Source organism: Phodopus roborovskii, unplaced genomic scaffold (genome assembly GCF_943737965.1).
Source record: "Phodopus roborovskii unplaced genomic scaffold, PHOROB, whole genome shotgun sequence".
Lineage (NCBI taxonomy): Eukaryota > Metazoa > Chordata > Mammalia > Rodentia > Cricetidae > Phodopus > Phodopus roborovskii.
The window spans coordinates 4,858,434-4,885,332 of record NW_026126575.1 but is presented as its reverse complement, the minus strand read 5'-3'; the positions used below and the strand labels follow the sequence as shown (position 1 = coordinate 4,885,332).

Sequence of the window (26,899 nt, the reverse complement as noted above, 5' to 3'; positions counted from 1 at the left end):
TCCACAAGTTGTTTGTTCTCTGACCTTCAAATGTATGAACACAATAAATGTAAAGAGATTGTTTTTAAAGAGGAAGGCAGTTGAAATGTTCTTGAGTTTGTGAAGGTCAAGCGTAGGCTGGTAGAACAATTCTGGAAAAGGAGGCTACAGATACTGTGGATAGGACTCATCCAAGCTCTTCCAGGTGTCTGTCACACTGACTACTCCAGAGGACAGGCAAAGACTTGTCCAAGACCAGCCTCAGGCTCAAGTTAGAATGGGGTCACCACAGTGGGGTTGCCAGTAGGCAACCAGACATGCCCTCTCTCAGAGAAGGCACACACGGGGAGAGACTTCTGGAAACCAGGAATGGAGCTGAATGTGAGAGGCAGCACTCTGAGCTCTGCAGATGCACCAGACTTGGAGGGAGATGAAGACTGACAAAGATGGAGGTCAGACGAGTACCCAGACCCTCAGAACCTATGACTGGACTGAATCAACTGGCCACTTTCCACACATCTCACCACACACACAGCACAACCAAAATAAGATGCAAATGTTGTTCTCCACAGCCCCCACAGAGCTTATATGCATAGTGTCTGGTATTCAACCAAAAGTCACAAGAACACTTTGGCTGCAGGGCATAAAGAAACCAAACTGGAACTGACCTGAAAGCTTCCTTTCAGAAGGAAGCTTCCTTCCTTCCAGCTTTCATATGGCTATGTAGACTGATGGGGGAGAAAGGCTATCAATAGTATCACCCATTTACAAATTCTGTGTGGCTACAATCTTACCTTCCAGGCAAGATGAGCCCACTGGTGTAATAGTGGCATAGAGGTTATGGGGGCAACCAGCCACTTTGGAATTGCATTTCCACAGGAGTAAAGTCATGTCTGTCACTGTAACCCTAGTCAAAATCCCATGGCTAGAGAGGTGATAGGTCATAGGTCACTACTGTTGCCTTACTAAATGGACATGTCAAAGTGCATTCTAAAAATTTATGTTTATACATATAGATCAGTGCTGTTCGCAATCTTAATCAGAGAAGCTTCTCTCTGTAGTGGCCAGACTCCCAACTGTCAAAGTACTGAGTATAAACAATGATTAAGTGTTCAGCCATCGACATCAACCTCTGACTCCTAAGACTCAGAGAGCACTGTGGAAGCGAATGGGGGGGGGAGGGGCAGAAAGAATGTAAGGACAGAATGATGGGGAGGAGTGCTGTGAAATGCCATCTTCTAGCAGCTATGATTACCTGCCTAAGACCAGCCTAATATCAAGCCAACAAGATAAGTCAACATGGAAGAAGGCAGAACTAATTGGATTTGGTTAGTTATAATAATTAAAAAGAAAAAAGACACTAAGGGGGATGGATGTATGCTGGGGATGCTTGGGAGGAATAGAAGGGGATTTGGGGTAGATATAATCAAAATGCATGTTTATGTGTATGAAGTTATCAAATAACAAATGAAAGATATGCTATACATATTCTTTTTTAATCATGAGGATACATATCCAAAACTAAATTGGGTTGAGGGGAGGGGCTGGAAAGATGGCTCAGCAGAGGACACTGGCTCTTCTTCTGGAGGACCTGGTTCTGATTCCAGTGTCCACGTGCCAGCTCACAACCACCTGTAAATCTACTTTCAGGGATCCAAAGCCCTCTTCTGGCTTCACAGGCTCCAGGTACACATGTGGCACAGACTTACATATTTTGCTGGCAAAACACCTATTACATAGAATAATAAAATAAAAAACAAAAACAACAACAAAAACAAAAAACAAACAAACAAACAAAACCCAGGGTGACAAACCCAATCTTTTTTTCCAGAGAGAAAGCAGTCCACACATTTTAGGTGACAGGCACCAGAGCTCTGAGCCAAGAACCAAAGAAAATGCTAAGCTGCAGGCCTGGTGCAAAGGTAGATGGTATGCACAAGCAGGCGGAGTTCAGTAGGGCTGCTGACTATGCTGATTATACAAAGGAGTTCAGGGAAATTAAAGCCAAAACACACAACCCGCAATACCAGAAATGAAGACTCTTCACAGGCTGAGCTGCGAACTGAACAAAGCTGAGGAGAGGAAGACAGAGGGCATGAAGACAGGTAACTAGCACACCTAGGTCAGTAGACAGATGCCTGCTTTTTCTTCACTCTGTAAACCAGGAGCACCTAACAGAAATGAGGTTTCTAGGCAAGTGCTCCTCCACTCCTCAGCTCTTTCCCATCGAGGAAACTTGGAGAGATGGTCTATTCTTAGAGAGAAGACTGATCAACCAACAAAGAAAACACAGAGCGCTCTAGGACAATTTTTTGCCAAAAGACATCTATTTTAACATTGTGGGTTTAGAAATAGTTTTAATTTTACTCCTCTATTTTGAGAAATAAATAAATCAGTGTGGTCTAAAATAAGTACCAAGAATTGGTACTGACATAAACAATTGGTCTGTTTTATGTATGAGGATGGGCTGCATCTACAAATAAGATTCCAGAACATTTAGACAAATAGATTCCAGAACAACAGGGGATGCCCTGCAGTATACCTGACCATGCTCCCTCAAGACCTCAAGTCAGGGAACATGTAAGAAACTGACTCCAAATGTACTGACCAAAGTTATGTATCCTAGAACAGGACATTAGACCTGTAAGAACTATGGGTAATAATGCCATTTCCAATGGGCTCTTAACACAACCAAGGCTCCACATTACTAGAAGACATTAACCCATGGGAACTCTTGGTATTCGCTTCTTAAAATTTTCTGTAATTTAAAAATTGTTCTAAAAAATATGTTCAGAAAGCAGCATAGTGGGCTTCAGGGGTTGGGTGATGGGTGATATTTAAGGGGACAGAGATTTAGTTGGGAAGATGACAACATTCTGGAGATGGACTTTGTGATCAGTGTACAGTTTAAAGATGGGCTAACGGCTGGGAGAAATGGTATATGCCTTTCATCCCAGCACATGGGAGGCTGAAGCTGGCAGATCTCTATTTCAGAACAAAACACAACAGCAGCAGCAGTAACAACAACCAACAGCTGGCTAAGGTTATGAATGAACTTCTGCCAAGACAACATACAAATGGCTGATTGGTGTATGCAGAAGGGTTCAATGTCACTCACTCACCACTGGGAAATACAAACCAGACCCACGAGACACCACCCGCTCCTAAGAAAGAGAAGGATTGAAGAGGAGGGGAAAGACTCAAGTGCTGGTGAGGGTGTGGAGAACAGAGGTCCCTGGAAGGTGCCAGTGAGATCAGTCTTATTGTAATTAGTATGGAGTTTACGCAAACCACTAAAACTACTGTATGACTCAGCAATCCCACTGTATGCATCTAAAGGAATCAGAATGGACATGTCATACAGACATCCACCCGCATTCCCCGGTTACTGCAGCATTGCTCTCAGCAGCAGAGAAATGGAAGCATACATGGTGTACCTACAGATAAGTAGAAAAAGAAAACTCCATCTGTACACAAAACAGAGTAGGATTCAGCCCGAAAAAGAACAAAATCCTGACATTTAAACAAGAAAAGGAATTGGAGATCATTATGTTAGGTGGAATAAGCCAGCCACGGACAGACAAACATGTCTTAGTCTATGGTGGGGACTCCAGGGGACTCTGTCACATGGGAGATTAGTACAGTGTTATGAGACCAGGCAGAGAGAGCTGGGAGGGTGTTGCTCATTGGGAACTGAGTCACAGTTAGACGGGGCAGTCAGCTCTGCTGAGTCACTGAATCATGTAGTGACTGTGGGGACACTGGTAACCTGTGCTTAAGACATCTACAGGGATGGAACACTGCACCATTAGGAAATGCCAAATACAAGGAGGTAGGTATACACAGCCAGATTTAAATATTACACCGTGTGCATGGTAACCCTTAGCAGGTGCTGCATTCATGTTTTTATATACCACTTACAATAAATTTACTTTTAAAAGACACTGAGTTCAAACCAGCCATCTCATTTATGTCAGAGTGAACAGTGGCAGCCATGTGACCAAAGCCTCAATTCTGCACCAACACTGCCTCCTCTAGGAAGGAAGCCTCTCTGTCCTCAAAGTCTGTAAGTATTCCCAAACTCTGAAAGTGACATACAAGCACCAATGCTTTGCAAAAAGGTAGCAGTGCCATCAAGCATCTCAATGGACAGAGCCAGTCCGGAGCAGGAGGGACCCAAGGGTTCCCCAAAGCAGGAGGTGATGAGGCCTGGTCTGATGAAGGCAGAACTTCAGCCTAGTCTTAGGAATGCACAGCCTCTGAACTCAGTGCTGGGTCAGGTTATCTGGGTCCTCTAACTGTGTCACAAGCAGAGCCCCTAGTCAGACCAGCAAACAAGGGGGGTCTCTCCTGGAACATCTCCCTTCCACCACAGCATCCACCTCACCTTGAGTCAGGGGTAGCTGCCCCTTCCCTCCTATAGGTGCTGTGCATGGAATCTCATCTCTCTCTCTGGGTATGGAGGAGACACACTGATGTCAACTTAGAGGCAGGACTTCCTGCAGCAGGATGTGGTGAACACCGCAGCTACTACAGCGACAGGGTCCTCTATCTACAGCACCTCTATCTTTCATCTGTACTGAGGGATCCTCACTACATGCACAGGATGCCAAAGTGACAAAGAGTGAGGTATGATATCCTCACAGTGGGAAATTCACCCTGGGTCTCCCATCCCCAGGCTCTGCCCTGGCCCTTTCATCAATGTGCACATGCTTGCAGGGCTCTCAACAGCATGTCCTCTTGTCAGAAGTGATGCTACCTCCTCTAACTCTAGCTTCAGGATACTGCATCCTCTGAACCCTCAGCCCCACCCTCTCTCACTAGCCATTAACCATGGTTATTTGCAACCATGGTCACTGCTCTGAGGAACTCACAGCCTGACTTATAGGCAATGTCCCCAGATTTCATTTCCTATTCTGTACGGGTTCTCTGTGTACCTGCTGTAGCAGAGCCCTGAGCAATGCCTTGGCACACATACCACTATCATCCCCTTCTATGCCAATGAAAAGCATGACTAATGGATTTCTGAATTTTCCCACTACATTAAGCCTTGGTTTCTGGCTCATTTTCAACACACAACTCTAGTGTGATAACAGCTTGATGAATATGTGGATATAGATGACCATAACAACTACTGAGGTAGAGCTGGGATGTGAAAGAGCCTTATATCCTCAGCAGAAACCAGCAAACACCCAACCAGTGTCCAACAAAGAGGACACATGCTATCACAACTAGATGTGCATCCAGAGCTCAGCCACCCAGAGATTATGACTTTGGATATGAGGTGTTCCTAGCATGTTAGTTACTTAGACCATGGAGAGCGGCATTGTTTCTCAAGTTTGTACAAATCTATAACCCCTCCCAGTTCAAATGGAACTAGAGGTCCAAATAGGAACACACTTACCATACAGCAAATGTCAGGCCAGAACCCAAGGCTCTTTACAGAGCCCTGGGACAATGGGGTAGCACAAAACAGATGAGCAGGATAAGCAGGTCCTGGAGTCTCTACCCAAGAGAAGCCTCCATGTTGGACTTACCCCTTGTTCCATGCTTTCATTGGCACGGTCTGTCACCTTGGAGATGAGAGTCAGAGCACCTGAGGAGCAAAGGACAGATGGCAGCTTTATGAGGTCTAGCCCAGCTTCCTGGTCCTTACCTCTTCTTTGGCTGTGTGCCTACTCTGTCTCCCCTGTGGTGAGCCATGGAAGTGGAGTGGACCCCATTTTTTCCCCCTGTAGCATCAGGTCACGAGCCTAACCCCAGGTCTTCCACGACTTTCTCAGTTTCTCTGACTGCTGACTATATTCCAGTAGACCCACCCTGGTAGGGCCTGAGGCATCAGCCCAGGAGGGAGCATGGAGTGGCTAAGGGAGCAGTGAACATCTTAAAGCATCTTTCTTAGATCACTGAACTCCTTGACCTTCTCTTCCTCTGCTGGACAAAGCCCCAGACTCCCACAGCTAAGGATGGTAGAGGTTATCTCAAGAGACTTAAGGAGTCTTGGCAGATAGCCCAGAGGTCTCATATGCAGAACACACCCAGCAGGGCCTGCTCCTCGTCTACACTGAACACTGGTGTAGACTTGAGGGTTGGTGGATAGAAGACAAAACAAAGAGGTGTAACTTCCTCCAGGGTCTCTCCAGACTTACTCTGAGTGTTGTCATACTCGGCTGAGTCTGGGCACAGGTTGTTTAAATAGTCTAGAGGGAGAGGAGGAGATAATAGTTAGTTCTAGCAGTAAGGCAGCCTCCTGTCCTCCACAGTAACCTCCCTCTCTAGAGAGGAAAGAGCTCCACAAGAATGGGATGCCCATCTTCTCACTGTAACAGCCCATCCTGGGACTAGAACCCCCTTAGCATCCTGGCCATCACTATCAGTTACTCACTCATCCATCTCCTATCTATTCATGATCTGCTGTGTGCCTGGTACAGCTATACCTTTGGGATCCAGCACAAGAAAGTACCAGCTGTCTATTGCAAGGTTACAAGGCATGACAAGCCACAGAGCATTATATTACAGTGTGACTATATAACAGTGGATCCACCCTGGAAGGGCCTGAGCCATCAGCCCAGGAGGGAGCATGGTGTGGCTAAGGGAGCAGTGCACATCTTAAAGCATCTTTCTTAGATCACCCAACTCCCAGACCTTCTCTTCCTCTGCTGGACAGAGCCCCAAGGTTTCCACAGCTAAAGATGGTAGAGGTTACCTCAAGAGTTTGAGGAGTCTTGCAGATACACCAGGGGTGTCATATGCAGAATACGCCCAGCTGGGTCTTCTCTGGGTCTATATTACAGGGTGAGGGGCATTACCTCTTGATATGGCACTAACCCTGCTACCTGTCTTTTGCCTTGCTCCTTGAAGTCTGGCCATACAGGCAGTCTTACTACCCTTGAACATGTTCCTACCTCAGGGCCTCTCTAACTTGTAATCACTTCTAGAGCTTCATATAGCTTATGCCCTTTCTTTGTTCACATCTTTGTTTTATGCCATCTCCTTGGAGAGGTCTTCTCTGTCGTATCTAACACATCAGCCCCATTTCCTAATCCTGTAACCTATTTGTTTTTTCGATAGCATCCTCAACACAGATATTATGTATTCCTATATTTCAATAGGTATTTGCATACTTAGATATAAAATCATTGGTACTAGGAATAGAACCAGGGCCTGGCATATGCTAAGCCCATGGCTTGCCATAGTGTTCTATGTCTTTTTTTTTTTTTTTTTTTTTTTTTTTTTTTTTGAGACAGGGTTTTCTGTAGCTTTGGAGCCTGTCCTGGAACTCACTCTGTAGACAAGGCTGGCCTCAAACTCACAGAGATTTGCCTGCCTCTGCCTCCCCAATGCTGGGATTAAAGGCAGAGACCACCACTGCCCGACCTATCTCTCCATTTTAACCGTCATTTAAACTGCCATTGCCAACACCCAGCACAGGTCTGGTACTCAGGCAGTGAACAATGGCAACTTCTTGAATTAAATGAGTATATTCTTTAGACCTCGACCCCAGCATAATTTCCTTGTGACCCTTCAAAGTGCATGTGCCCTACCCTGCAAGGGAGTCATAAAGACACTCATGGGAGGAGGCTCAGAAACAGGATAGGGCCTAGGTCTATGTGGGAGGCTGTGGCCAGTGAGTATGGAGCTCAGCACAGAGCAGGGTTATCTACCAGGCAGAGAGAGAAGGGAAGATGGAGGACCTAGGCCTGGGCCCTCTGAGGTAGTGAGATGGTTTGAATAATGCCCCCCCCCATAGGCTTTTATCTTTGAATGCTCAGTTACCCGGGAATGGCATTATATGAGAAGGACCAGAAAGAATAGGAGGTGTGGCCTTGTTGGAGAAGTGCGTTGCTAGAGGTGGGCTTTAAAGGTTCAAAAGTCCGTACCAGGCCAAGTGTCTCTCTGCCTGCCTGCCTGCCTGCCTCTTTCTTGTCTGACTACCTGAGGATCAGTATCTAGTTCTCAGCTACTTCATCACCACAGCTGCCATGCTTGCCCCATGCTCCCTACCATGATAATAGACTAAACCTCTGAGACTATAAGCAAGCCCCCAATTAAATGCTTTCTCATATAAGAGTTGTCTTGGTCACGCTGTCTGTTCACAGCAATAGACCAGTGGCAAAGACACACTGGTAAGCCAAAGAGAAGAGGCAGCCAGAGAGGCAAAAGGGTAGAAGGTGAGAGGGAAGCTGGACAGCATGCTGCGGAGCTGAGAGGGACAGGTCTCAAGAAGTAGCATGCAGGGGCTGGAGAGATGGCTCAGTGGTTAAGAGCACTGACTGTTCTTCCAGAGGATCCAGGTTCAATTCCCAGCACCCACATAGCAGCTCACAAGTGTCTATAACTCAAGTTCTAGGAGATCTGACACCCTCACACCAATGTACATAAAATTAAAAATAAACCATTAAAAAAAAAAGTAGCATGGAGCAAAGTCACAGGGTGTCAGCAGGCCTGAGGTGGGAAATGTCCACTATTCTCAATGTATGGGGGCCCAAGAAGCTTTTGCAAGATGTCAACTGAGTTAGAAAGTGCTCATGAGTGTGTCACTAGGTTTCTGTGTTGGGGCCCGGAAGAGCCACTGAAGCAAGGTTCCCAAGGTGGCAGGAGGGGGATGGTGGTGTCAGATTATGTGAATCTGTGGGACCCTGGGAATCTGGAGCTGTGCCGTTGTCCCCACATATGCTTATATGCATGAAGTCCTTATTCCCATGTTACCCCACCTCAGTCCACCTGGACCTTAATGGCTCACCAGTAAGCAACACCTGGTACTGGAAGAGGCGCTGGACCACACGTAGCATACGATGCTTCATATTCTGGCCACCCCCTTGTGAACTCTGCTGCTTATGAGAGGGGAGGAGAGATGCCATCAGAGACCCTGCCACCCACAGACACACTTTATCCTGCTTCCTGACTCTAGCTGCCATCGCTACCATTGTCAGATCCAGGCTGTCTCCCACCAGGAGGCCTTCCAGGTTCAGGTTCATGGTCATACTTAGTAACTCACTTCTCTGAGGCCCCCTATTCTGCCCCAAAGTTAGTAACGGAGATAAGCTAGAGATAAGCTCCCCTTTGCCCACCCAGGAGCTAGGCTGCCAATTTGTGACAGTGCTGGCCATCTCCTTGGTTGCCCTCTGGCTAGAACCCAGCTTGGTTGATATAAATAAAGGAACTAGCTCTATTCTTCCATGGCCTAGCCACCAACTGCCCAATGGGGGTCATTCTGTCGTAGGTTCCCCTCCTGTGGAGTGGCCCTTCCAGCCCCCACCGGGTGTTCAAATCTGCTGCCCTACTCAGTCCTTCCATATGTCCCATTTACTTCTCTTAAGTGTTTCCATGCCCCCCTGCCCGGGCCCCATGTCCTAAGAGGGTCTCTAAAGACCTGGGTACCCACCTCAAATTCCCGGATGGTGGTGGCCAGCCGAGGCGAGAGCAGGCAACTCTCAGCAAGCAGCCCCAGGTACCTATCAAACTGCAGGATGTGTGCAGCATGATGTTCAAATTCCTGCTCTCGGGCTAAGAAGATGTCGGCCACCTGCTGTTGGCCCTCCCCGCTGCTAGGGAGAGGATAGACGGTGAAAAGTCAGCCTTGGGACCAACAAAGGGTAAGAGGAAGGGTTCTGGAAGCTGCTTCTCTTGGGGTACATAACTTACCACCTCTTGCTCAGCTCCCTGTTTGCCACCCAGAGACAGCATTTTGTATTTGTGGAGGTTTTTGTGTGCCCCCCCAGGTGGCATAAGTGGGGTTTGGGACCCCAGGCTGCTCACCAATCCCCCAGCCTCTGCTCCAGGTTCTCCAGGATGCCCTGGTGAAGGTCACAGATAGCTGGGAGCTCCCGTAGGCCCTGCCGCAGCTCCTCTTGGGCCAGTGGCTCTCTGCCCTCTTGCTCTATGTCCTCCAAGGCCCTCAGGACGGCTCCATGGAAATCCTGCAACCCCAGAGGCCTGTTACACACGGGGTGGGGTGGGGGTGGGGGCTAGAGGCAACTACAAGAGCTGTGGCTGGTGTCACTGGCTCTGTCACCTGTGGGTCAGGAAGGCCAGCTTGCACCCACTTGCTACAGGGCTATCTTCACTATGGTTCACACAGAACAGTGTCATGGTGTGGTGACTTGGCCAGTGCCCACTGTTTACAAGACAGGGAATCAGCTGCTGATTCCTTCACTAAGGAAATACAATGTCCTTGCTTTCTAGTTCTCTGCCTTGGAAGAAGCTCAAGTGCTATGTTACTTCAAAAAAGAGCTCTAAAAACCCACAGCAGGGTCAATGACAGCTTAGTGGGCTAAGATGCCTGCTGTCAAGCAGGGTGAGTTCAATCCCTGAGGCCCACAGACTGGAAGAAGAAAACTGACTCCCATAAGCTGTTCTCTGGCCTCCACGTGTTTACAGTGACATAAGTGAGTAAACACGCATGCGCGCGTGCGCGCGCACACACACGCACACACGCACACACGCACACACACACACACACACACACACACACACGAAAGTACAATCTTAAAAATAAAAGTCAGAGTATATCAGAAGTTCAGGGTTACCCTGCACTACACAGAGTTTGAGGCCAGTCTAGCTAGGCTACATGGGACTTCCCCCCCCCACCCCCCCGGCCACATACATACTAAAAGGAAAAGTCACAGCAGGTGTTTGTGACCCCAAAATTCAAGAGTATCAAAGTGGAAAGTCACACAGGCCAAAGAGGAGTAGGACCACCCATGCACAGTCTACTCCTGACTTCTCCTCTTGTCCTGTCCCACAGTGGGCTGGATCCTCCCCATCAAACATTAATCAAGACAAAGCCACATAGACTGGCCTACAGGCCAATCAGAAGGAGGCAGTTCCTCAACTTAGGTTCCATCTTCCCAGGTGTGTCAAGTTGGCCAATCATGCTAACTATGAGACCACGGGGCACAAGTACAGGGACAAGCAGCATGAACAGGATGGACACCCTGTAGGGTTTCAGGTATCCACTGGAGGCTTGGAATGTGTCCCCTGCAGACTGGGAGACTCCACAGTTATGTCACTTCAGATGGTCTGTGTTTAGAGCATGGGCTCACACATGGTTTGTTGTCAGCTGTTTCTGGAGCCCAGAGCACCTTCAGGGTGTGAGGAGCTTCATTTCCTTTGGGGAGCCACACAACTGATATTCAACAGGAAAGGACAATGAGTCTGTGGATGCTGAGGCTCACATCCCAAAGCATCACAGAGTGGGGAACGGAGAGAGAGGACAAGGAGAGAATGTCTGGAGAGCAAAGAGGAAAGGAGGGAAAGAAAAACAGCAATGGCAGACAGACAGTGGCATGCACAGCATCCTCTGGGGAGCTTCAGTGTTAACTGCTCAGTAATCCTTTCCTGCATGGTAAGTCATCCTCACTGACTGGCTCTGTCCCAATAGGCAGAGTAGCCACCTGCAGGACAAGATGACCATCTACAGGACAGAACAGTCATCAGCAAGACAGTCACAATCCACTCACACCTGTTCTAAATGGAACCAAGGAGTCCTGCTGTCCTGGCCATCTCCTGTAAAAAGGTCTCTGCTGCCACCATCATTGAGCATCAACATGGGGTCTCCATACCCATCCCCAGGGAGCTAGGCATGCCAGAAACCTCACTTTAAGCATCCAGCAAACATTGCCTATACATTTGTGCTTGATCTGCAGCAAGCCCTGAGGACAGAGGGAAGTGGAGACATGCAATTCTGTCCATAAAGAGTTTGTGATAAAAAAAAGATAAGGAGACATGAATGACATGGACCAGAATAGGGACCTAGGGCAAGCCAGAGGTGGTAAAGGCTGCCATGGAGGCAATACCTACACTGAGACAAGAAGGGCAGTGCTGATGAGCAAGAAGCATGTGCAAAGGCCCTAGGCAGAAGAGCATCTGAGAGACTGAAGATGGTCTTACTTATGAGAGTTATGAGGATGAGTACATGCACAGTACATCTCTGTGTGCATGTGTGTACATAAGAGTGCATGCCAGTACCCCCTTGCAAAAAAGTACAGAGGGCTAGAATGCAATGATGCTTTAGGGATAAGCCAGGGCCACTCTACTTCCTTAGTACATTCTGGTTTACTCGCTCTAACCTGTAGGACTTCCAAAGTCAAAGCCTAGAGAGATGCTCAAGCTCTCATCTACCCAGAGAGGCTCTTCTGTGTGACCTCAGATGACCCCCTGCACCTCTGAACTCCAAAGTAGAGACACAATCACCTTCTTCTGCTGTATTTTACCATTCTGTTTCCTGTCTTCCACTGGCACCTTCAGCATCCAACTAAGAAGGAAGGTTCTTGGAGATAACAACAGGGCCATTCACTGAGCACACAATCTCAAGAGCCACATGCTTCACACTTCATATACCTTTCTGTGTGTGTGTGTGTGTGTGTGTGTGTGTGTGTGTGTGTGTGTGTGTGTGTGTTGAGAATTGAACGTAGGCCTTCATGCATATAAGGAAAGCCCCAACCCAGGCCCAGTTTCTTTTTCTTTTCTTTCTTTTTTTTTTTTTTTTTTTTTTTTTTTTTTTTTTTTTTTTTTTTTCTGAGTTGGGTTTTCTCTGTGTAGTTGTGGCTGTCCTGGAATTCACTCTGTAGACCAGGCTGGCCTAAAACTCATGGAGATCCATCTGCCTCTGCCTCCCAAGTACTGGGATTAAAGTTATGAGCCACCACCACCTGCCTCAGGCCCCGTTTCTTTATTAATGCTCATGGCAGCCCTATCTAGTTATAATTTCCATTTTCTCCACAGCAGACCGGGGCCTTGGGAGTTGGAATAATTTGCTCAAGGTCTCCATTCTTGAGTCCATGCTTGCCTGATCCCAAAGTGCCAGTTCCATCCATCACTGGGGATGAGTTTTGAGGTTTCAAAAGGCAACACCAGGCCCTATTGCTTGAGGATCAGGATGTGAGCTCCCAGATCCATGCCTGTTTGCCTGCCACCATGTGCCCTGCCATGATTATAACAGACTAGCCTTCTAAAACTGTAAGCATGACCCAATTAAATGTTTTCTCTCATAAGTTGTCTTGATCATGGTGTTCTCTTACAGCAATAGAACAGTAACTACTCTGGAATCCCATGCAGCTAACCTCACATTGTCCTCAGCCATGTCCCACCTATGTAAATAGGGTCTAGGCAGGCTGAAAGCTGTGCTGGGGACACAGGTTCACTTGACCTAACCAATCACCAGAGGACACTGGACAACTTGAAGATAATCTTCTGTGGAGCAGGCCATCCTTCTAAGCTGGCCAGAAAAAGGACTAACAGTGCAGAAAACCATGAAGAATTATGTTCCATAGCGAGAGGTGTGGAGCTATAAGGGGAATAGCTGTAAAGTGTACCATGCTATTCTTACTTTTTTTAAAAAAAAAAAAAAAATAAAAGGTCAAGAAAACCATTTAAAATATAAATGATATAAAAGGGAATGAAATATTTAAAAATAAATATGACAAAAAATAGCTCAAAACTTGAATTCTGAAAACACAGAACACTGTTGAAAGAAATGAGCCAGGACCTAAGAGTTTACAGAAATAGCCCTCCCTCACGTGTGACCACTTTACTCTCCCTCACTTGTTTGTCTGTCAGCATCCCAGTTTCCATTTTACAGGCAGAAAATGCTGAGCCAATCTTAAAACTCATGGACTCATGTTGAAAGACCCCCCCCACTATGTTTATTGCCTGTTTGAATTGCTCTTGCTAATTTGCCAAGGTCAAGTTATAAGAAAAGTACAGGAGGGAACCAGGTGCTGCTCTCATCCGACGCCAACCAGATATCTGTGGTCTTCAGCTTGGACCAAAGCAAGGTCAGCAGGACGGTATCCGGGATGCTGAGAGAGTCATAACTGAATTCTTTGTATTCTTTGTGCCCAACCCGAATAACCAACTGTCCTTGGTTAACTACAACTGCTACATTTAGATGAAACAATGAAATCCCTGTAACCATGCTTCTGCTTCTGTAAGCCTGCTTCTTGCCACCCCAACCCTATATAAACTGCCTGAGTTTTAACCTCGGCACGCTCAGTCCCCCGAAAGACTGAACCGTCCACAGGTACCTGTGTAAACAATAAATAACCTCTTGCACTTGCATCCAGTGGTCTGGTCTCGTCTCTTGGGGGCAAGGGCCTTCCCCCCTGAAGGCTCCAAACTCTTGGGGTCTCTTGGGGGTCTTTCAATGTCAACTAAGACAATCTAGGAGGAAAAAAATATTGGGAGCACATGCTTTTGCTGTTGTTGTTAAAACAGGGTTTCTTTCTGTAGCCCTGTCTTGCTCAGTACTAGCAAGTCTCCTGCTTCTGTGCTGAGATTAGAGGTGTGCACTACCACACCCAGCCCTGAGACTCATGTTTGTTAACTTCAAAATTTACTATGAGTTGTAAAGATAGAGGCACAGATCAATGGAGCATCACAGAGGTCCCAGAAGCCCAGCCCCTTTTCCTTCTATCAAGTGGTTGTCAATAAGGGGGTGGGAGATTCACCAGGTGAGCTCAGCCCTACAAGGTTCCTGGCAGCTTATGGTCACATGTGGAAAGTGAAGTCTGAGTTCTTTATAGCACACAAAAGATAGCTAGCTTCAAGGACATCAGAACAAAGTCATTCAACTTACAAAGAACACACAGCAGTGACTAAAACTTTCTGAAGAGGTTCCAAAACCACATGCAGCAAAAAGACAGATAAAGTATGATAACATCAAAATTAAATAAAACAAAACTTTTGTGTTTCAGAGGACAGTATCAAGAGAGTAAGGAGGGCTAGGATGTAGTTCAGTGATAGACCACTTGCTTAGCATAGGTAAGATACTAGGTTCCACCTAGTACAGATGGATGGATGAATGATGGATGATGGATGGGTGGATGGAACCTGAATAGGGAGTAAAGAAGACTCAAAGAATGATAGAAAATATTTGTAAATCGCATGTTTGATAATAGGCTTATTTATAGGGTTACAAGAAAAAGGACCCAGCAGAACACTGAGCAAAGGGCTTGAGAACACAGATCTCCAAAGAGTCATATATAGATTGTCAAGAAGCACAAAAGACACTTGGCACCATGTGTCCTTAGGGAAACATGCAAAACCAAACACAGAGACATTCTCCACACCTGCCAGACTAGCTACCACAGGCTCACAGTAGCCAGTGTTATAAGGAGCCCTGGAGGATGAGGGTGTGGACTTGCATCCCTACCCTGAGGCATCCTCTGCATTGAGGTACTCCCTCCTGAGGGAGGCTCATACCTCTTTTGAAACTTAGGAAACAAGTTTCTGAGTTCCCTGAGGGATGGGGGCCAAGTTGGAATGCTCTACTTTTTTTTTTTTTTTTTTTTTTTTGCTTCTATTACAAACCCTTCAAGAGTTATCTACTTCCTCAGAGATCAGAGTCATGGAGGAAGAGCAGCATGAATACACAGGAGGCAATAACACCTGCCCAGGCCCAAGCCTTCATACTTCATTCCTTGCTAACCAGGGGAAGAACAATCATGGTTCCCTATTGAACCAAAATGTGTACCCACAATATGTCAGAGAGCTCATTATGCCTTGGGGACCCAGCAAGACCTAGAAGATAGTCCTTTCACCCACTTAAAATGTATCCCCTAGCACAGTGCAGTGGAACACACTTTGGGAGGCAGATGTAGAAGGGTCATGAGTTCAAGGACAGCTTGAGCAACACAGTGAGATCCTGTCTCAAAACAACAACAATGAAAATAACAAAAATTTCCTAATGGTGTCCACAGGCAGGGAGGCAAGATAAGTAGCAGCCAGCCAGGAGGTTGTCTGGGTTAACCTTTGGGTCCCAGAATTTCCCACTGCCACTCAACCAGCGCATCCTTCCCTGGCCCCCTTCCCCATGCCTGCTCACCTGAGTCATCAGGTCACGGAGTGCCTTTGAGGGACCTGACACATGGCATAAAGGTACTCCCTAGGTGGCCCAATGTCTCCATACCCTTCCCTCCCTCAGGAGCTGCCCTCCTTTGTAAGGTTTGTCCATGTTTTCTGCTAGGCAAGGTCCATCTCTTCACAGAGTCTTCCCAGACATCACTCCTCCACATCACAGTGACCCCTCTTTTCCTCCCAGGGCTCTGAAGTCAAAATACTCTGGAGTGACTTCACCCCAGCTGTATGACCCAGGGAAAGCCACTCACTTTCTCTGAGATGCAGTGTCTGGGCCTGTACTTTTATCTCTTGAGTATGCAATACAGTATGCAATAAAATGAGATGTTGTGTGAGGAGGTGGCACACAGCAGTCACTGACCCTGCCATGCCTGTCACCTTGGACACTGGCTGCCTGAGGAGGACTGATGGGAGATGTCATTCCGTAAATATGTTTCTCGCATTGGTCAATGAATAAAGCACTGTCGGCCAATAGGAAAGCAAGATAGGCAGGACGAGGAGACTAGGAGGAGAGAGGAAGAAGCAGGGAGGAGATTCAAGATGTTAGACCAACAGGGTAGAACTCTGGGCCCTCTCTCCGGTAAGATAAGAAAGACCATGTGGAATTACTTAGATTGATAAAAACGGGTTAATATTTAAGACAGAGCTAGCCAATAAGAAATACTAATAACAGGCTAACAGCTTTATATCTAATACAGCATCTCTCTGTGTTATTTGGGGCTGGCGCAGCTGTGGGAGCAGGCTGGCAGAAAAATTGCTCATAATAGAGGAGCTGACTGGGTGAACAGATGGAGGATGGGTGGGGCAGACAGTTCCACATTTTGATAAGTAAACTCATAAATGTGCTGAGCCCAGAGCCCTGAAGACTCTTGAGTTTGACTTGAGCACTCTGAGAGGTCAGCCCTGTTCAGGTTACAGGTGCTTCCCTGCAGTAACCATTACCGGAGAGGGGACAGTATTCTGGTTTGGGGCATACTGGGAAGACCCACAAATCCTTAATAACACAGCTCCTTGTGGTCTCTATCAAAACCCCCACCCTGCTCAGGATACCCTAACCCTTCCTCACCCATGTCTTCCATGGGGAGACCATGCCCAGCTCTCCAGGTATGGCTGGTGCCCACCTGTGCCTGTGCCTTCCGGAGTCCTTCCCCTCATACAGGATGGGTCTGCTCTGTTCACACGGGCACTGCAGAGCCCCATCCCTCTACTACCTGGGACCAGTCTGGCTCCTCCCCCCACAGCTGGTCACCAAGGGAACACTGTCCTTGGCCTTTCCCAGCATGCTCTTCTTTCTAGAGACACCAGCAGACTCTCAGATACTTGGGACTCTCTACCTTCCCCCTTTCCTGATGGCCTCAGCTTTCTTAGTTTTCCCACTCATATCATCCTCCACCCAGCTGGCCTCTGGACCTGTGCACATGCTGATCACTCCTCGGTAGCAGGCCTCCCTTCCCTGGCTCCTGCACACACCTTCTTCTGAGACTCCTTCCCCTACACCTGCAAATCTGCGCTGGGTACTTCAGGGTGCCCCCCTCCATGTTCATGGGGTTCCCTCTAGGCATTGCTTCCTCTCAGGCTGCCCACTGTCCGTGAGACAGACATGGGGCAGATGCCCAGCCAGAGAAGTAAACTCATAAATGCCCTGACTTCAGAGGGTTCAAATAACACAGTGCCAGAAAAGAGATGAGAGCAGAGGACACACCTGAAACAGGCACAAAGGGGCACAAACTGGCCCACGGTGGCTGAATGCTAGGCTATAACACAAGTCCCGGTGTGCTACAGTGCCAGAGCAATGCATCTTCCCACCAAAGAAACCAGGAAACCAGCAGCAGCACGAGTCTGGGGAACCACAAACAGGAGGAAGCCAAACAATACTGTGTTATGAATGAGGACTCAAGCTAGAAAGATGGAAACCTACTGTAGACAGGTCAACAGACCCATGGGGTAGGGAATTGCCAGCCAGGAAGGTACCAGGGACAATATGTGTGAGGCAGCACAGGAGAGGGAGGTCTGGCACCTAACCTTGGAGAGTCTCCTGCCCACCGCTGTGGCTGTGAGGCAGAGTGGGAGAAAGGAGGTAGCTGTGTGGAGCCTGTGGCTCAGAAGCCCTCACTAAGCTACCACCATGGGGAAGAGTAAGTAAGGGGAGCCCACCTGTCCTCGGGCTGTTGGACAGGAAGTGAGCATTGTCAAAAGCACACTGAACATGCTTAAGACTATTAATGTTTACAACAAGTTCATATGTTAAGTGCTACTGGTGTTTATTGTCCTATAAGCAAACAAAATGAACTATCTGACTCCCTGTTTGGCAGTGGGCTATTTCCTGGCTACCTTGAGGACTGCACTACCAAGTACCAAGCACTCTACAGACACCATGAGGAAGCCATGGGATTGTGGGCTACAGAAGTTGAGATCCTGAAAATGAAGCCATGACCACAATAGTCTTAATTTGTGTCTTAAAGTTTACTAAGGACTTTTCCAATTCCAAGTGTCATGAATACTATCGGACCCTCAAACCATTTCCCACCATACCAGAGAGTGAGAACCTCTCCTGGGTTTGCAGACTGCTGTGGCTGTTGTAGAAGGAACTGTACTGTGTGACTGGTGTAAACAATGCTTCATTTGCATGAAGGTCTGCTGTGATTGGTGCAAAAACACCCCTCTGGTAATAGAAACAGTCTGCTCAGGCCACTGGAAAGCCACTAGAATGCCCTCCTATGGTGCTCCACCAGTAAGACAGAGAGAGGTAGTACCCAGCCAGCAGTAGCCCCCATAGCCACAGAAGAGTGGGCTGTGAGGCTGAGCCCCAGAAATGGTGGATCTCTGAAGGCATCCTTGTCTTTGGGCTTCAATAGCAGCAAAAGAGATGGAGCCCTAGGACTGGCAGCAGGACCTGGAGCTGCACACTGCCTGCAGCATGTCAGCAGAGCGGCAGCGGGAGCATGTCAGCAGAGCGGCAGCGGGAAGGCACAGTGGGAGTGACCAATCATAGTGGTGGTAGTGGTGGGGGCAGCAGCAGCAGCAGTGATGACCTTAAGGGTAAAGGGTCTTGTTTATACTGGGTCAGGAGCGATCACACCACTGAAGAGAGCTGGGGAATTCCAATACCTGAGCTGCTGCCATAGAGCTGAGAACTCCCCACTGTCAGATTATAGGTCAGAAATGTGATGATCATTGTCCCCAAAGTCAGGCTATACCCCTGTCATCTCTCTCTCTCTCTCTCTCTCTCTCTCTCTCTCTCTCTCTCTCTCTCTCTCTCTCTCTCTCTCAGCCAAGTACAGAGAGCTATTGTGAACTTACGATTCTCGAAGAGTTGAGTTCTCTCTCTACTGTCAAGACCCAAGACACCCCCGATCTACTTACCAGTGCCTGTAACTTTTAGCATGTAGGCTGAAATCTAAAAGAGCCAGAAACTCCCCTTGTCCTATGGAATTGAAGGCTCTCCCTCCCTTCAAGCCTCAATGATGCTGCTCATGGTATCATATGGCAACTCTCCTAATATTCTGGGAACTAAAGACCTGAAAGGTCTGTCCCTCTTCCTTCAGGTTCCTGCATATATATATATATATATATATATATATATATATATATATATATATGTATGTATATATATATATATATATATATATGATGGCTGCCTCTCCTGTTCTTCCACTTCCGGCCCTCATCATGGCTGACTGAGGGTGTGAGCCTCTAACTCTCCTGAACTGCAATTTCATCTCTGATGCCGTCTCATGAATCTGCCATTTCCTTTCCCTCCCTCCCTCCCTCCCTCCCTCCTTCCCTCCCTCCCTCCCTCCCTCTCTCTCCCTTCTTCCTTCCCTCCCTCCTTCCCTTCCTTCCTGTCTCCCTCCCTCCCTCCCTCCCTTCCTTCTCCACCTTTCAAGAGTTCTGTTTAGAGTGTGAGCACTTGTAGCCTGTGTACCATGTGCATACAGTGCCAAAGGAGGCCAGGAGAGGGCACAGGATCCTCGGGAATTAGAATTGCAGACAGTTATGAACCCCCGTGTGGGTGCTGGAAATTGAACTGAGGGTTCTCTACAAGAGCAACAAGTGCTCTTAACCACTGACCCATCTCCCTGGCCTGAAGCCTGCTATTTTCTTTAAGACACAGCACCTACTTTCTAGGTCTACACCAGAGCTGTGACCTGAGGCCAGCAAGACATTAGCACCTGCTTCTGTTCCTGCCTGTGTATGCTGCTGACACTGGCTGCTGTCAAATGCTGAGGGGAGCAGAAGCTGCCCAAGCCCTGCCTGCAGGAGCCTCTTCTCACCTACCCAGTTTCCAAGTACATAGAACGGAAGACCCCCATCTAGCTGACTGGGAAGGGGAAGGGCTTTTCTGGGGTATCTACTGCCCCCTCCCCACCTGAGCTCCAGAATGAACACCAAGGAGCAGAGCCATTGAGTTGCACTCAGCTTTGTCCACTGACAAAGCAGTGACAAGCAAGAGAAAGAAGCTGCCCAGTGGTACCCTGGGTGTCTTCAAGGGAACCATCTTCATCTAGGAGTCAGAAACTTTGGCTTTTCTCTCTTTCTCTTTCTTTCTGCCTGAGATGTGGATATGAAGGCTGGGGCCACAGCAGCTACACAAGTTCACGAAGAGCCCTTAAATGCATGCTGCTTCTGAGATGTAGAGGAGCCCCCAACATTGCTTCTAGATTACTCCTCATGAGGATAACCCCTGTGCTATTTACACTGCCATGATTGAAGTTCAAACACAGTTCCTAAGAAACACAAAGTCATTTTTAAAAGGTGTCTATGGTGAGTTATGTTTTCCAAAAAATGACCACAACAGTATCTCCTACAGGATATTTATGAAATGTGTGTCTGATAACCCTCCCACTGAGCAGTAGAGATTATATTCCTTGCCCTTGAACTTGGGCGGACCTCTATAACTGTCTCCACTAGTGGAGGACAGTGGAAGTGGCGCTACGTGACTTCCAAGCCTGGGTCATAAAAATGGCACGCACTTCCTCCCAGCTTTCTCTTGGGACAATCACTCTTGGCACCCAGCCACTGGCTGGGAGGAAGCCTTGACTAGCCTATTTGGAGACTACAGGGAGAGGCCATAGGTAAGTTTGCTGGCTATAGGCCCAGCTGAGCCCCCAGACAGTAGCTACTATATGCCACCAGATGTGTGAGGGAAGACACCTTCAGGAGATTGCAGTCCCCAGCCATCAAGGAAAACTGGTTTTTAAATCTTCTGGGTTAGGAGCCAGATGTTGCTAAGTAGAGATGAGTCCCCCACAAAGCCTTGAGAATGCAAGGTTCTGAAAGCAAAATGACATGGGGACTTCACTGAGGGTCTGTGAGCATAGCAGCATCACTGAGTCCTAAACATGCTTTGTTCCCTGGTGACACACGGGGTGAAACCCAAATGAAGACAGGACACTGGCAATCAAGCTGTGGAAGCTGTGAGCCAATGGAAAGCAGACACAGGCTACGGGGTACCCCACAGCACTTTAAGGGCACCCAGAAGGCAGAGAGGAAAGCTGCGGCACAGAGGCTGCAGAAGGTGGCACCAAGGGGTTGTTGGGTTAGACACCAGTTCTTCTGGGTCCCAGGACTTCTCCCCGGGAACCTGCCAGAGGCCACTCCCCATTCACCCCCAACTGGCAGTCTGGAGAGACCCTGTCCAGAGGAGGGACCCCTGGAAGGAAGTGTAAACTTCTAATAAGTGAAATTTTGTTTTAAGCAATAACAAAAACATAAAAAAAAGAACAAAAACAGAAACAAATGTGACCAGAGACCAGTGCTGTTAATAACACCAACTCACCAAATACAAGGAAAAGCCCTCAACTGGCATTGTAGGGGATTTGCAACCTGTTCATCTTGGGTTTGGGTCCTCTCCCCAGCCCCTGGTTTAGCCTCCTGCCTCTGTGAAACAGCCACATTTAACCACACAGGTGATATACCATTCAACCCCCACATCACACAGCTTCAGGCTCCACACACCTATCCAGGCCAACCACTCCACCTTCTTCACCTAGTGGAATCCCATCCTCCAAGTCCACCTCCATGGCACATCTCCTATAAGCCTCCCTGGATTCCAAAGCCTCTTCCCATCATGCTCCTACAGGTTCTTCACAAAAATACAGCTGTGCAAATTCTATTTATGCTATTTATGCTATAAGTATGCTTTCTCACCACCCCCATCCTCTCTTTCCATGAAAATGAGACCAGTTAGTCTGGGGAAATGATTCATGGGTAAAAGTGCTCCTGCTACAGCCTGGGACCCACGTTGAAGCCAAACAGCTGCCATTGTCACCTGCAATCTTAGCACTTGAGAAGCAGAAAATAAGGGACTCCCTGGGGAAAATCGGCTAGTAAGACTAGCCAGAATTGGTGAGCATCAGGTTCAATGAGAGAACTTGTCTCAATAAATAAAAGATGGAAAATGACTCAACTTTACACCTATATACATGTATATGCACATACACATGTACATACATGTGTGCCTACACACATGCAAGCATACATACATGAATGTAGGTCACACACACACACACACACACACACACACAAGAGTAAATTTGGGGCCTTTTTCATCTTTGGGGCTCCAAGGCCTATTTTAGTAATAATGGCATCCAAGCAGCCTATGATATTGCAGAGTGAATTGGGGGTAGGGAGAGAATGAGAATGGAGGGATTAGGGAGAATGAATGAATCCATAGAAAGATGGCTTGATCAATGGATGGGGAAGGGTGGTTGAACCCATAGATTAAGGAAGACATGAGTGTGTGGATGGATTGTGAGTGGATAGGGAAAGGAGGGAAGGGTGTGTAGATTCATAGATGGATGATAGATAACTGAGTAGTGGGTGATCAGTGGTGAATGCTATGTGGGTACGTTTGGTGCTGAGGAGATGAGAGGGAGATGAGTGACCAGAACCATCTAGCTGGGTAGGAAGGGGATGTGCAGGAGGGCAGAAGTTTTGATGATGGGCTTACAGAAGGAGAAGAGGGCACCTTTCTCAGGGCCCAGCAAAACAGTGTTCTAGGCTTTGTGAACCACATTGGTCTTTAAAGACTTACACTCTTCTCTGTCTGTCTTCACAAATATTCAAAAATCCAAAGCCAATTCCCAATCAACAGGCTTCCAGAACCAGGTCCCCAAGTGGCAGGAGTCAACCTGGATGACCTGAATTTGCAGCCTGGCCCACATTAGCTCTTTTGACCATTTGGCAAGCATGAGGTTTAATCCCAAGTCTGAAAAACAGAAGCCCACTCCTCTCCCCACAGCATGGTGACAGCAGGACCTCTCCAGCAGAGTAGAGAGGTCTGAGGGAGAACTTGCCAACTTTAGCAAGTGGGATGAACCCCTGGGCTGGGGTGCTACATCCTGATGTCTGCGGTCTACTTTAAGACCAGCACCTCTGGCTTGGAGTCCTGTGTCGAGGCTTCTGACACCTCTGTGTACTCGACTCTGCTGTGATCAATGCTCAGCAGTACAGTTCCAGAAAGACACTGAACTGATTTACTGGCTCTCCCCTGCCCAGGATGATGCGGCGGGGTGGGGGCGGGGGCCGTGCCAGTTGCTTTAGCCTCTCACCACCTAGCAGGGAGTACTGCAAACTCACATTGATGTCTCACAAAAGAAGAGTGCCCATGTGGGGCTGTCAGGCATGAGCCAGTGAGGGAGCAGAGTTCGGGGTCCATTCTTCTCTGCCCCGCTGAGTCACTCTTTCAGAGCAAAAGGACGAGGGCTGGGATACTTCAGCCCGGGAACTTCAGCTTTAACAACATACACAGAACTGGAATCCCAAACAGCTGTCTGTGCTAAACCAGAGGACTGTTTTGTCCTCCACCCAGAGACATGGCTGCTCCCTGCTCACAAGGGGACACTGCTCACATGGGGACACCCCAGCAGCATGATATCTAACTGGTTCACTCAGAGGCCTGGCTTGGGACAGGACACTGGGAGATGGTCTTATGGTCTTCTGCTCTGAGGAGTGGATCATACATGACAATTGGGGACTGTGTGTTAGGAAATCCATGTCTGCTTTGGCTCCATCGGTATGTGACCTGGATCCAGTCACTTCCTCCGAGCCTACAATCACTACCTGCCAAATGCCCACCAGTGTCCATTGGTGGCTGACATTCTACTATCTGAACAGATAAAGCCAAGGAATCAAGTATCAGGGCTGAACTGGTATGGAGCTGGGGAATCCTCAGGCACATGGGAGAGCTGCCACATGGCCTGAACACCTAGTTCCCTCAATTTTGCTGTGTGCAACCCTCTCTGTGACTCAGCCTAAACAGAAGCCACTTCCTCAGGGGAGCCCTCCCAGATTCTCTAGATTCTCCATAATTGTGACCATTCCCCTGCACCCTCGATTTCTTCCTTCATTTGTCGCCAGCAATCTCCTAGGGAGGAGGAGACCAGGGTAACTAAGAAAAGCCCCTCAATTCCCTGAGCAACTGTCATTGTGCAGGCACATCATAACCCATATAAGGACCCAAGTATAGGGCACATGCATGGAGTTTGGTCACGGCTGTGGTGAAATGCTCACTTGACATGCTGCAAGCCCTAGGTTCTATAAACACACAGACTGTTCCGAGTGTCCTCATTTTCTCCAAACTCTCTCCCAGTGTCCCCTGCCAGAGCTCCCACCCCACCCAGGCAGGGAGTCATCCTGCCTAGTATATCCATCATCAGACAAGGCTTCCCTGAAAACCCTGGCCCAGAGCCTCAGCCTCCAAGCCTGCTAATGTAGTCACCCCTGTCTGCTCCCTGATTTCTGCCTCTCAGAGTTCAGCCCTGTAAAAGAACAATTAGTTAGAAACAATCAAAATGATGAACTCACCAGGCTTAAGTGCTGCAGCATCTGCACATATCTGTGGAAGGAAAGAGGGATGGTACTGCATTAACTCCACCCTGGACCAGCCGGGAGGGGCAAGGCTTTGTGTACAAGCCATGGGCAGCTGCTTGGGCACTTACGCTTTCTCTGAAGACAGCAGCTCCTGAGCAATGACAAGGGCTCTGGACTGTCCCTCAACCTGTGGAGGGACAAACAGTGAAAAGCGGGTAAGCAGCTGAGAGGACAGCCCTGAGAATGACCATGCTGTCAGAGGTGGGTCTCTGTGTTTGTCACAACCAGTGTGACTTATCCTTCAGCAAGTGACTCATCCTCACTGAACCTCGGCTTCTTCATCTATACACGTGGGTATGAGGAGTATGTATCCCATAAGGCTGCCAAACAGATGCCCTGCATGGTGCCTGACACAGTGCTCAATAAATGTCCGTATCATGGTGGCATGACCTTGGCACCCAGCTTGCCATCCCACCGGTCCTGACAACCTGTTGTATCTGCATCAGGGAGTCCTCTTTGGCTCACTTTGGCATATACTGTTCCATCAGGGCTTTTCCTCTTCTCTCTGCCCAGCTTCCCAGCCATGCTTAAGATTCAGCTACAGTAGCTGGGCACAGTGCTACACACCTACAAGCCTGGCACTTAGGAGACAGAGGCAGGAGGATCATGAGCTCCAGACCAGTCTGGGTTGCATAATAAGACCCTGGTTCAACAAGGCAAGGGCTGGGGTGTGTCTCTGAGCTCTGCTCCCAGCACCTCAAAGAAAGGAAACCCCAATCAATGACTCTGCTATGGCTTCACAAGAGGGTGCTTTCTGGGCCCTCTTCTCTTGTTCCTATTATCCATGAGAGATGGTTCTGCCTCTCCTGAAGGAAAGGACCATGACCTTTCTCCACCTCTGACCAGTGCTTGGCATATAGTGGCTCCTCTGTGCAGACGGGTAAACCAGTAGGTGATGATGGGACTCATTCTCTCTGTGGCTGACCTCAGCAGGGAAGCTGTTTAACCAGCCAAGTCCTGGCTTCTGTATCCGGGGGATGTGGGAATATACTGACTGTCCACAAACAGGAAGGATGGATGGGGACAGATGCCAAGGGATTCTGCCACCAGAAGTTCCACCATGTGGCCCCAAACCTGATGCTTATCAGAAACGGTTGACATGGCTGGCGACAATTGGTCCAGAGGCAAAAAGATGAAGTAGAGAGTGAGTATAGGGAACACACAGGTGTGGCTGGAGAGGAGAGGTAGAGCTCACTCAACTAAGACACTGGTTTCTAGTTTTAGTTCCACTCCTGCCTTTGGGTATAATCCTATACAGGTGCCTTTCTGGGAGCAAGCCTCAGTCTGCCCTGTGCAGATAGAGCAACCCATAAATGCCTTTATGTGCTAAATCTTGGTGTTTCTAACCCCAAGGGGCTCCCTGTTGGGTCAACATATGGGAGACTGGATGCCTGCCTGCAGCAGGCACGGTGTGCAGTTAACACACAGCTCCAGAGCTGCCTGCCTTTGGCTCTTGCTCATTGAACAGGACACTGAATGAAGAGTCAGCAAGCACCTGTGCCTGTCTTTCCACTGAAATACAAAGAAAAGCCCATCGATCCCACACATTTGTCCTGGTGGTGCCCTGGGGGGGGTGTGTGTCTCTGCACAGTTTCCCTCTTCTTGCAGTGTTTTTCTCTACATTTCCCTCCCTACTTTCTGACTCTTTCAGCTCTGTTCAGTGGTCACACCTTCATGTAGCATCTACAAGCACCTGTATTGTTTGCTTTTCTCATTGCTATCATAAAGTGCCCGACAAGCGCAATTTAAGAAGAAAGGTTTATTTTGGCTCACAGTCCAGGTAATCAGTCCATCAAGGTGGGGGAACACATGGCAGCTAATCACATTGTATCCATGGCCAAGGAGAGAGAGAGAGAGGAGTGCTGGAGTTCAGCTTACTTTGTACTTTTTATTCAGTCCAAGATATTAGACCATGGGATAATGGCTCTCATAGCTTGAGTGGGTCTTCCCAACTCAATTAACCCAACCTAGAGACTCCCTCACACACAAGTCCAGAAGTTTGTCTCTAGGTGATTCTAGATCCTGTCAGGTCCACAGTATTAACCATTGCAGCTCCTAACCTAGAGAACACCAGAAGTCATTGTCTGATCTTGGGTCACGGTGGAGGTTTTTGCCATAGGCGCTTTCCTGTGTGTCTTAAGGACAATTAGCAGCGGCATGGCTTCTGTCTGCAGGAAGACAGCAACAC

At 48.1% G+C, this 26,899-nt stretch overlaps 1 protein-coding gene across 1 annotated transcript in view; it reads right to left on the bottom strand.

The window, feature by feature from the left end:
* The window catches only part of Fgd5 (FYVE, RhoGEF and PH domain containing 5), a 101,488-nt gene that overhangs the window by 15,440 nt on the left and 59,149 nt on the right, over nucleotides 1-26,899 (bottom strand). Inside the window, exons 4-10 of the mRNA XM_051203301.1 lie at nucleotides 24,780-24,838; nucleotides 24,646-24,676; nucleotides 9,739-9,899; nucleotides 9,365-9,524; nucleotides 8,723-8,810; nucleotides 6,129-6,179; nucleotides 5,517-5,575 (exon numbers count right to left, since the gene is read on the bottom strand). Coding sequence (XP_051059258.1) covers nucleotides 5,517-5,575; nucleotides 6,129-6,179; nucleotides 8,723-8,810; nucleotides 9,365-9,524; nucleotides 9,739-9,899; nucleotides 24,646-24,676; nucleotides 24,780-24,838 — 609 coding nt within the window. The remainder of the gene's footprint in view (nucleotides 1-5,516; nucleotides 5,576-6,128; nucleotides 6,180-8,722; nucleotides 8,811-9,364; nucleotides 9,525-9,738; nucleotides 9,900-24,645; nucleotides 24,677-24,779; nucleotides 24,839-26,899) is intronic.